Source organism: Polyergus mexicanus, unplaced genomic scaffold, assembly GCF_030449975.1.
Source record: "Polyergus mexicanus isolate NDT 795.1 unplaced genomic scaffold, iyPolMexi1.0 SCAF_26, whole genome shotgun sequence".
NCBI lineage: Eukaryota > Metazoa > Arthropoda > Insecta > Hymenoptera > Formicidae > Polyergus > Polyergus mexicanus.
In genome coordinates this window covers 1,668,610-1,680,980 of record NW_027223346.1, presented here as the reverse complement: position 1 = coordinate 1,680,980, position 12,371 = coordinate 1,668,610, and the positions used below count along the sequence as shown (strand labels likewise).

The 12,371-nt window shown below is 35.6% G+C and overlaps 2 protein-coding genes across 4 annotated transcripts in view; one reads left to right on the top strand and one right to left on the bottom strand.

Annotated features, from left to right (window-relative positions):
* LOC138943327 (RING-box protein 2-like) overlaps positions 1-12,371 on the top strand; it is a 56,903-nt gene that overhangs the window by 29,885 nt on the left and 14,647 nt on the right. The window lies entirely within an intron of this gene.
* LOC138943324 (facilitated trehalose transporter Tret1) overlaps positions 1-12,371 on the bottom strand; it is a 33,313-nt gene that overhangs the window by 19,551 nt on the left and 1,391 nt on the right. Inside the window, exons 1-2 of one of the 3 annotated variants that reach the window (XM_070314053.1) lie at positions 7,206-7,254; positions 1,177-1,222 (exon numbers count right to left, since the gene is read on the bottom strand). The exons of 1 other annotated variant lie outside the window; for it this stretch is intronic. In XM_070314053.1, coding sequence (XP_070170154.1) covers positions 1,177-1,215 — 39 coding nt within the window. In that variant the 5' untranslated portion in view covers positions 1,216-1,222; positions 7,206-7,254. Of the gene's footprint in view, positions 1-1,176; positions 1,223-7,205; positions 8,872-12,371 lie in introns of those variants that run through there. One more of the 3 variants, XM_070314052.1, reaches the window with a different exon arrangement.

The following is a 12,371-nucleotide window of genomic DNA, read 5'->3' as shown; positions in this document are numbered from 1 at the left end:
TCTCCTAAAATAACTCGTTAAAGAAGATCGAAGGAAAACGAATGCAGCGAGCAACAAGTGTCGAGATCAGCAGCGCGATATTGCGTCGCGCGAACGAGATCTTTCGTTTCTCATCTCATACCCCCGTACCAAGAATCGCAATCCAAAATGTGTTTTAATTGAATGTAACAATAAGAAGCTATAGACTAATAATATTCGATTAATAAAATTAATTTACTGAAGTATTATAAACAATATTCTCTGTGTTAATTAAATGTCGTATCAAGCAAATCTTAAAATTACTTATTCCATTAAAGGATCTTGCTAGTTTGACGCTCTGAAAATAAAGAGAATTTTTAAGAATTTTTTTTTTTTAAAGAAAAATATAAAACATATTAATTCTAAACTTTGCACGTTTATTAAATAATATTTTAAATAATATTTTTAAACAAAAATAATTGTTTTGGAGTTATAGTAATTCAACGAGGATATCTAAAAAAAAAATTCTTATTCGTGCCGAACATTATTCTAGCCGTTATAGTCATCTGAAATAAAAAAATAAAAAAGATTCTTAATCTATGGCTATCTCGTGTGAACTAGAATTAAATCGATATTTGCAAAATTCGAATTTTGCGGCTTACAAAACCAATCAATTTTTCGGTGATTTTTTTTTTTTTTTTTTTTTTTTTTTTTTTTTTTTTTTTTAGATGCTGTCATTCTTTTATTTTTCAATATTTGTTTTATTCTAGTTCACAGCGATAGCCAAACTCATACAGATTAAGAATCTTTTTGATTTTTTTATTTTACATGATTATAAGGACTGGGATTATGGTCGCCACGAAACAACAATAACTCCGAGACGAACAAAATTTTTGTTTGAAAAAAAAAAAAAATTCAGGATATACGTAAAATGTTATTTAATAAACGTGCAAAATTTCGAATTAATATATTTCATACTTTTCTTTAAAAAAAAAAAAAATTCCCAAAAATCGCTTTATTTTCAGAGTGTCAAACTAGGAAGACCCCTTAAACGATTACTATCGGAATATCTATTTTCTCCCTGGATTTCCTCGTCCGCGCGTCGCGATTACGACCCTTAATAACGGCCTTTCTCCCCTCTCTTTTCGCAATGAGTGTTGACTAGCATTCCAAAAAAAAGGTCGTCTTCAGGTGATTTTAGAGCAATGATGGACGTACCAGCGGCGTGGGCATCTGCGGTGATTCCTGCTGATGCATTTCAGCGCTGCGTCCGTGACAATTAACGTGAAGATAAGTCGACTGCGATTTCCGCGTCTTCCTGGCCAAAATATATTATTTCGCGCGACGGGAGAATGAGAGTGGCGATATGATAGTGACAATAGCGCATCGTGATATCTCTCGCCTGTCATTATTCGACGATATACGATCGGTTTTATCTAGACGCGTGCAAATCCCATTTATACCTGTCATTTCCTATTACTTGGGGATTATTTATCCGCGTATGCGAAATCGTGGCTGTTGCACGTGAGATCAATGCGCGATGCATCCGTGTATCGAATGTTCCCGAATGATCGAAACGTGAGCATCGGGAAAGTAAATTTCATCCGATAAAAGCGTTTGTGCATCTCGAGCGCTAAAATCATTTACGTCAAATGCTCTTTCGTAATATTTGCAGAAAATACGCGACCCCTGGATTATTTTATGTGCAATATCCTTTACATCGCAAAATGGAAAATATCGATGAGTTGATCTTATGAGATATCTATTTCGTGGATTATTTAGTTTCTCTCTCTCTCTCTCTCCTTTTTGATATTATTAATTTTTAAAGATGATTGTAACCGTTGCATCATTTCGATTTCCCCTCTATTCATTATTTGTATGTTTCGATCATAGACGAAGCATTCTTATATGCAGAATATTTAAAGCATTCAGAGAAAAACATAGCAATGAATAATTTTTTCGAAATTTCGATTTCATCTAAATCGACTCTTTTCAACTATAACATAAATCAATTTCATCCTGTATCAATTTTTTTTATTCCGATTTTTATTAAGCAATTGTCTGTATTATTTACAATACGTATCTGAATTCGCGTAGATCTCTTCCTTATAAAGCAGCAACCCGTCTTGCATTCGAGCAAAACGCTCAACGTGTCATGCCGACAGATCGACAAAGAAGAGTAAATGTGAATATAACGTTCGCGTAGTATAAGTCGGTAATAACGCGATTACTGAATCTTAGTTGACTAACTATCCATCGGTATTCAATATGTGCCTAATTAATAACGAGTTTTATAACATTATCGCATCTTATCTCACTTATAAATTCCGCTCGTTCGACTAAGGGAAAAATGCACATTGCTTTGAAGATGTCGCATTGAAAAAAAAGAAAATTAAAAATACAATCAACTATCAGAGTCAGTCTGCCATCGGGAAGAAAGATTTTATCGAGTAAGATCTCTCTTTACTTTGATCGAGAAATTAAGATCTTCAAATTCATGATGTGTAGTTTTAAAAATATACTATAAATATGTCATACTTTCTGCACTTTTTCGTTTGGTCTTCTTTCAATGTAAAGCGCGCATCGGACTTTCACAATCAATGATCTTTCAAACAGAAGAAATGCTTGTGCGAATGAGAAATTTCGTATCCATAAATTTTATCACGTTCACGACGCGATATGGATTTTCCAGTCGTCCTTGGTATTTCAGACCGTAGATGTGTGGCGTAGAAATAAAATTTGCCATTTATATTTTATCTTCATTCTCGTCTACCTTGAACCACCTTGAGCCAAATATGCATACATATCGATCGATAGTATAGTTGTAGCAATTGGACGCAATGTCTTCGGAAGTCGATAATATTTTATAGACGCGCCGCGCGTGACACGGGAATGGGATCCGAGCAGTTTCGAGATTTAATGACAAAGTCGGATTTTCATCGTCAAAAAATGGTTTATTGATGTTTTCTATCAGCGTTACAAAAGCATGAGATGAGGAAGATGAAAGAGATTCGGAGAGAAAGAGAGTATCGATGTTTTATTAATATATTTTCTTTTCATTTCTACACTTTGTTGTGTGTAATTAATGCTATTATATGGAAATTGGTACTGATATAATCGAAATGAAATGATAAGGAATGCAATTTTATACATTTATATTCTGGTTTTAAGAAACATTGTTCGTTAAATTCAAATCTCCTCGCGTTAGTCAAAAAATTCATAATTACAAATATTCTATATTTCAATAATTTTCAATCATTATAAATGAAGTAGAAGACACTTATTTATAACTCTGTTTGTTATGTAGAAATTGCCATAGAAATGAATAGAATGTGAAAAACGTGAAAAAGTATGAAAAGTATGAATTTTTGCGAATACTTCTCGATATACTTTCTCTTTCTCGCTTATTACTATCGATACTTCTTTTCGGATATAAGTGTGATACGTTTCTTCCGATAAGTCAGGTATCGATATTTTTCTTTCGATGCTGTATCCTGTAGATAAGCACCGAGTCATCTGGAAGGTGATCTATGAACACAATGACAGGTTATCCAATCCCAAAAAAGATTTCGAGATGAACGACGATCGGAATATAAACTTGATGATGCTATAACAAGAACAGATCTGGGCAATTATTATTATTATTATTTACAATACGAGAAATAAGAAATATATTTTAATTTTCTTTATTATTTTAATTACGAAAGCAAAAAGTGATGTTATTACTAATTAGTTTGATTCATTTTCATATCTAAATACTTTACTCTTTATTTATTATTACAATAATAAAATTTTAATTAATTATCTAATTTATTAATTATATACATATATGTATATACAGGGTGTCCCATTTTAATCTCCTCAGGCAAATATCTCAAAAACCAAGTCCGGAAGAGAAAAATGTTTCAGACAAAAGTTGTTTGGTTTCGAGGGGGCCATAAGATGGTACCATTGGTTTGACCTTGGAAAATCATTTGAAGGTCATGTGAAGGTCAACTTTAAAATCTTAAATAGAAACCCCCATGTTTTATTCAGTATTCTTGTAGCTGACATCGAGAGCTTTCCAAAACACTATAATAAAGTATTTTTTCATTAAGTACTTTTTGAGTTATTTTATATTTTAATCCGACATATAAAAAATAAAATATTTCGTAAAATATTCAGTTTTCGATAATCTTACCGTAATACTTTTATATACAGAATAATGAGACAAATCAATTAGTATAAAAAATAATTGTTTTTAAGAAAATTATTTACAATGTATTTTTTTTTAAACAATTTTTTTTTTTCACTAATTGATTTGTCTCATTATTCTGTACATAAAAGTATTACGGTAAAATTATCGAAAACTGAATATTTTACGAAATATTTTATTTTTATTATATCAAAACATGTCAGATTAAAATATAAAATAACTCAAAAAGTACTTTATGAAAAAATATTTTATTATAGTGTTTTGGAAAGCTCTCATAAGCTATAAGAATATGCAATAAAAAATAGGGGGTTCCATTTAAGAAATTAAAGGTGTCCTTGACTTGACCTTAATGATGCCATCCAAGGTCAAACCAATAACACCATCTTATGTTTCCCAAAACCATACAATTTTTGTTGAAAACGTTTTTCTCTAAAATGCTTAGTTTTTGAGATATTTGCCTGAGGAGATTAAAATGGGACACCCTGTATATATAAATTTATTCCATTAAAAAATATAAAATTATTTGTTATATCATATATTTGACAATGGAGATTGATTGAAATACAAAAAGATGTTACTTGAAATCAAAAAGATTAAAATAATTTAGAAATATATCGTTTATCTTTATACAAGTTTATATAAATCTAGATGTATAATTGATGACAAAATCATACAAATAAGATGAAATGTAAGCTAAGTAAAAATAAATAAATAATTCTATTTACGTATAAAGCCCAGGACTGGTCGACAGTTTTCATCAAAGATTCAATCTAAATTATTTATTCCGTGTCAACATATAAATTCTCTCGAAAATCATTCGAATTTTTATTTGGCAAATCCGCGTGTTTGATCTTCCCCGATGAAACGTGACGGGCTCGCGTGACTTGCGAAGCACCTGAAATCGTGTTAGTCTATTTTTAAACCGTATGCGTAGGAAGTCCGCGAAATTCGAAATGCCGTTATTCGAATGCGAAACAATAACCAATTCCACGATTTTGCGCGAGTTTGCTGATAAAGACAAGCTATAAAAGTTTCTTATTCGGCCTTTACTTCAAGCGCAGCTTGAAAAATAGCAACGCTTTTTCTTTCACACTTTTCCTCGTCCCTTATCTCTTAAAATCAGAAATATTCGCGTTGTCACCCAACACTTTCGGAAATTTCCTTCGTTCGTGTGCATTACGTAACTGCGGACGGAGCGCGTATCGCGCGTCCTTGTGTAAATACCTCGGCAATCACTACCGCCACGATTTTTTCTCCCATATTTTTCTACGCAGAAAATCAACAACTTTTTTTTTTTTTTTTTTTTTTTTTTTTTTTTTTTTTTTTAATCCCTTTTTAAATCGTACAATTGTCCCCACATGTGACGATCCGGACAAACAGCGAGATCTACGTTGTTTCTCGAATAATTTATTATCGTTTCACCTGACTCCTTGGCTGGTATGCGCATCCATGGCTTTGCCACCTATATTATGCGCGCGCATGCCGATCGATATTTCCGCGAAGAGAGCTCGTACAATTCATGTGCCAAGAGAGGCATGTTGTCGGTCATCTTCCGCGATTGCCGGTGAAAATCGTCGCGAAATAGCCGATGGATTACGGATTGTGATGGCGAAGTCTCACGATCAGGTATCGAAAAGTAGCGTAACCTTTAATCCGAAATCGGTATAATTGCGACGAGTCTAGATTTCAGAGTTCCCCTTTATATCACAGGTGACACAGTTGTACCACGTTGGATGTTGCGCAATTATTAGAAATTCTCGAATTCGGCAAAATTAGACGGGTTTTTTTCCTTTTTTCCCTTCTTCTTCTCTTTTTTTTTTTTTTTTTTTTTTCCTATAATAATTCACATACCTATCCATGCATTTTGTCCTCGATTTTGCAAACGGAGAGACACAGCACGGCGAGTTCGACGAATAACGTCGATATCTTTTTCAAGAACGTTCGTATATGGCTTTAAAATCGATTCGAACGATAACGTAAAATCTTAGGGAATTTTCCATCGCAAAAGTACGTAATATCGTAACGCGATTTCGTGATCGCGAGAATCGTTAGACCGTGACACTCTCCACATGCCAATATACGATTCTCGTTCGTTTAAATATAGATCCTTCTAAATGATAATCAGGAATTACAGGCGCGAAACAATAAAAACAACGCAAAAAAGAATAAATTATAAATTAAATTAATTGTACTGTATAATTTCACTGTCGCAGCTTTTATGGATCAATTATGTTGAGATTGAAAAATGTTTTACATTGCAAAGATTCAATTAATTAGTTATTTGTGTGTGTGTGTGTGTGTGTGTGTGTGTATGTGTGATGGAACAATTCCAAAATATATTTTAAATTAAAAATATTTCTTATTAATTTAATAAATTAATATATTAATTTAACGTAGTAATATATTGTATTTCCTCTATATTAGATCTTTATATAACCTAGCTTCATATTTTTTAAATTGGAGAAAAAAGAAATAAAAGATTTATCTCTTCTCTTCCTCTCCCATTATTCATGATCCAACGGTTTAAAATTTGCGAATCGTAATCTAAACAGCATAAAGAAAAGAAATTAGCCGAAATCCGTAGATAAGGATGTAATTTGGGGAGAAGAAAGGAGATGAAGAGAAAGAGAGAGAGAGAGAGAGAGAGAGAGAGAAAGAGATAGTAAGGACGGGAAACGGGGACCGGGAAAAGAGAGTTCGCGACCGGAAAGCTGTAAGAAAAAAAGAACATGCTGTCAAGTCGGCAGACGCCTGCCTGCCGCCGGTGCAGTGGAAATTTCCAAAGGCTTAAGGGTGGGGAATGTAGAGGACGGAGAATGGGAAAGAGAGAGAGAAAGAGAATGAGCGTATGCGTATGTATATGTATTCGGTGGTTCAATGAGTGGAGCGAGCGAGGGTGACTGTCGTCGAACGGGGGGATGGAAACCAGCAGCCGGCTTCTGGAAACCAAGACAGCGACCGCGAAGAGAAAACCTAGAGAGAAAACGAATTCGCGGAGCTCGCGCACGCGGATTCATCTTGTACCGGGAGGGATGGTGGTTGGTGATCTTACCTTCGTTCTCGCAAAGGGCGCCAGGCACAGGGGCCATGGCTGCATCATCCGCCTCTTGTTCTGGGAGCCGGGCATCTTGTCGGCGGGTGGACAACGAGAAGGGATAAGATCGACGTTGATGACAGAGAACGAATGATCGTTGACGTTCTCACACTTTCTCGTGGATACGTGTGCGTCGGCCTTTATTTCCGTACAATCGTCGGGGAATCTTGTGGCGTCCGTAAATCGTCGGCCGCTTTCGCCGGTGAGTCGGAGTTACTTCCGCTTGTGCCCCTCGCGGGCGACGCCGATGAAACGCGGTGAGGTCGCGCCGACTCTCTCGCCTCGTCGATGAGCGGCTGAACAGCCGGTGCGTGCAGTGCGCGTCGATCGCTCGACGAATGCGTGCGTAGGTGATGTACGCAGGTGCGTGCGCGTGCGCGCGCGCGCGCGCGCGTGCTTTCGTGCGAATATGTCACAGCCAACGCTCACACGTGGCTCTGTTTTGACAGCGATAGGATTCTCTAGCTGCGCTGTGACGGAACAAACGTGACGTTTGACAAGGCGGTGCGTCGTCGTCGTCGTCGTCGTCGTCGCGCTTTCTCTCCCTCGTAAGCGCTTTCGATCGATCGCGTTCGATACTATATATCTGCGTGTCACCGTGTGCGTGAGTGCAAGAGAGCGCTACGTCGGTGTACGCGGAGATTATATTACGCACCCTCGAAAGAACGTGCGATGCGGGGTGACGAGAATGCCCGGTGTTTGAAAATGTGACGGGTCTCTCGTGCCGTCTCGAAATCTTTCCGTATTTTCACGGCATGCACTACCTGTACCGCACCACTGCTCCAGCTCCGAAATATGATATAGTTATCGGTTCGTTCTCGTTTACGCGATTCATTCAAGGATTACGGGAAAAGGGCGATCCCGCAGTTCCCTCTTCGCGAGAATAATCGAGAGATCTAGTTTCTCTCTGTCTCTCTCGTAATTGCAAAAAAATTATCCGTTCGTGTGTCACTGTGCCGTATCTCGACGATGTATATACGATGTCCTCCGTCTTGTGTTTAGCTTGCCGCTTGATATTGTGACGACAGATCGCGTCAAATGCCTGATGACCCCGGCTGACACGTTCAAGAACCGGGATTCAAGATTCTCAGGTTTATCCTGTCTCTCCGTACTTTCCGCAACGGATGCGGATTTATTGTCGTTTGCACCCCGTGTGATCGATTCTCGCGCGTCGATCGTCTTACGAAGACGTGGTGGTCGGTATGGAAAAGTATCGTGTGTTACGTGTGTTTTGGGGAACTTTGCTAATCGGTTCGGGGGGTTTGTCTTTTATATACACGTCGCTGCGAGCATAAGCGCCGCCTTCTCGCGCTCGGGTGCGTCTGGGGATGGACGCGCGGCATCGCGGCGCGGCGGGATCAAAGGGCGGAGGGAGGGGCGGCAGGGGGGTAAGAGAGGGAGGAGAGACGCGGCTGCGCCGCGAAATTATCGCAGGTCCGTGAGACATACGCAGACATACGGTACAAGTTATACCGGAGAACGCAATACCGGAGATACGCTTCGTCCGTAGAACGAAGCGCCGGGTTGCGTCAGCGTTCGAAACAAAATCCAGGCTGAGTGAGAGAGAGAGAGAGAGAGGGGAGGGGGGTTGACATTAAATCAGCTTGCACTCGCTCAGGAAGTTCGTCTGTTTCATTTTTTATTTTTTTTTTATTTTATAATTTTTATAAATTTTTTTTTTATTTTTTTATTTTTTTAATACTTGTCAGCGCGCGAAACTAAAATGTTTTCTTTTATTTCTACGGTGAAAATGAAAAGCAGAAATTACTTTTGCGAAACTACTCCAAAAAAAAATATATATATGTATATTCTTGTTAATTAGCGCGAATGAAGAAATATTGATTTTCACCGGCTCTAGCCTGTTTCAAGTTCTCAATTTAACCAAATCTACTTGTGTTAACGATCGTAAACTTGTCGATCTCTGGCCAGTTTCATTCTTGGTTGGAATGATTATTTAATGAATTAATTTTTATTTTATTTGATCTTGGCGTAAAACTGCGAGAACATTTTGAATGATGATCCCTTTCATCTTGCCGGCATGGTAAGAAGAAAAATAAAATCGTGAATTATGATAATTATTAAATAATGTAAATGTAATGTTGGCGATTTCCTATGAAGGATGTAGCATTTGAATTTTTTAATCACATAAAATTAGTTTTTTTTTTCTTTTTTTAAATTATTATTATTGCTAGAAATAATTTGGAAAATATATGATGCAACGTGAATTTATTTGGAATGATTCGTTGTGAATTTTTCGCGTTTCGAATCTTGAATTTGTCATTAAAATAATACGTTTTTAATTTCCAATAATATCTCAATGAAACAGATTTTCTAAAATGAGAATTCTTTATCAATTTTCGTGCGAACATCTGTGTTTATATTAGAAGCCGCGTCACACACATAAAGTACATTTCAAAATATTATATTTGGAGTTTTTTTTTTTTTTTTTTTTTTTTTTTTTTTTTTTTTTTAATGCGTATCAAAGACACATGCATTTTTCAGGCTAATCGAAAAGTGTATTAAATTTCCAAATAAATTAAAAATAAATATTTGCAAATTCCCTTTAATATCAATTTATTCGGGTATCTAAAATTTGCAACAATATTTTCTTTCGGAGAACAAACATCTTATTTAATGTTGCTAAAGCAATTTTGAAAATATATAGAGGCTTGGCGGTAAACTCAGTAAAAATATTATCCTCGGTTGATTAATTGAAGCGTCTTCGTTTCTATCGAGTTATCGTAGATGTAAAGAGGTTCTGTTTTAAGAAGATGACGCGAAATTATTTGCAATGGGCCTGAAATATGAATTGTTTGGCTTGCTCGTAATGCGCCGTTACTGATTAGAGGATTGCGTCACGAAACGCGTGGTGAGAACAACCGACGAACCCGAGCGACATTCATCGTCTTTCGTCCCGGAATACTCGTCGAGGTAGATAGGTAGGTTCAGAGACGGCGCAGTCTCGATCGTCCATGGAAGGTTCGAGACGTTCGACCTCGTTCGACCATGCATGCAGCCAGTCCTGTCTCCTCCGTCTGTTCGTTTCACATTCATCCACGCCATACAAGTGTCAAATCATTTTTTCTTCCTATATCACTGGCTCTTTTTACGCCCATACTTAGAATTAGTGTATTTAAAGCTCCGTGATTCAACAATAGATGTTTTTTGGCTCGACTATATAAATCATCGTCAGTGTATCGACTTTTTGTCTTTCGTTATCTCAGTTATTATTCGATTTTGTATGATATAACAGAGTAAAAAGAAGACCTTGCAAAAGAAGGAGAATGAAGGTTTTTTTTTTGTACGCTTGAATATAAAATTCTATTTCGTTACAATTTTGGGAGATTTAAAATTAAAATTATAAGAAAGAATTGTGTTTTAATGTCATATTTTTATTTGCCATATATTACAACTGTTCTGTGATAGAAAGATTTCATTCTGTTTATAATGAAATATATTGTTAGAACTTTTAAACCCTTTAGAAGTATATCGTAAAAGTTGATGAAAGGGTGATTACGCGAAGAATTTATTGATTATTTTTTAATTTTTCACACAAAGATTAGATAAAGATTACTAAATGCAAATCCGATATTAAAATTAATAAATTTAAAATAATGAACTCTCTCTTTCTCTCTCTCTCTCTCTCTCTCTCTCTCTCTTTCAATATATGACGAATAATAGAATTGAACAAATATAAATAAATTATATTTGGCATATATATAAATATATATATTGCAGAGGAGTTGAGATAGTATTTCGGTGATTTCTCTTACTGTTGCAACAAAGTTGTAAGTCACGTGCAAAACATATTTTATATAAAAATATACCATCTATTTTTTTTATTAGTTATTATGGATTTGACTTTATATATAAATTTCAAGATTTTTAGCGCGTAGGTTCACTTTCGCTATTTCTATAATCGAAGAAGAATCGAAACTTTTTTTTTCTTTTTTTTTCTTTTTTTTTTTTTATACCATAAATTACCGAGCATTTTCTCAGTGCACTTGTCTATGCCGAACATTGGAACTTTCTACGACGAATTGTCGCGCTATTTGTCAGCGATTTTAAAAGGTTTTCTCTTTTTCTAACAAGAGGATAAAAATTCGCTTACGGTCAGCGGTAAAGACTTCCGGCGACCGCGAATCTGATTGGTAAAAGCAGAGGAAGACAAGTCTATGATCGCTCTTCTCTTTTTGCAGACGATTACGATTACGCTAATATTAATCGTTTAGTAATTTATCAGAAATAATTGATCAGTCTATTTTTACCGGCAATATTGCACATTTATATCTACTGTCGACCAAGGATACACGTGATCATTAATCACACATTAGCACAACTGTTTGAACTAACTTTATGATCTGCGCAAATTCTTTGAAGGAAGAAAGTGATTGACTTACATGCAAAATTGCAAAATTGTTTTGCATTATTCATACGCAATCACATTTTCGGTTTAGTATTTTCATTTAAACTTTTATTGTGTCGCGATAAATTGATTTATAAAATGAGTTGAATTACATTTTATAATACATATTTACAAATTTAAATTGTTTCAAAACCAATAAAAAAAAAATGTTTATACAAATTAATATTAAATTTCTGATAAGACATACCATAAAGTGTTTTAAATAACATAACTCTAATATAATAGAATAGAATAATAGAATATCGCCTAGAGGCGATATATGTATAATTGTATAAATCATTTATATCCCGCGTCTACGTGCAAACTAGTTGTAACTTTAATTTGTTATTTGCGATCCGCACATTATTTTTAAAACGATTACTTTTATTGTGTATACATAAGCGTTATTGTGATAAAAAAGAAGAATGTGTTAGGTGTACAAGTTTGCTTCCGCCGTTTTCCTATAGATGGCTTTAGCGGTAAATAGTGGTCGAAATAAATAGATCGTAGATGTCATGCGATAAACTTGGGCATCTGTCAACATAACCTCATAGAAACATTAGTCGATTTGTGTCCGCATTATAAAGTTATTCTCGATTGAAAATGTCAGTTTACGAGCCAAATTCTCGTCATTTGCGGGAGGTTTTAATTTTCTGCTTCAATATGAAGAAATCTGCGGCTGGGGCTCATCGAATGCTCTCAAATACTTATGGTGAAGC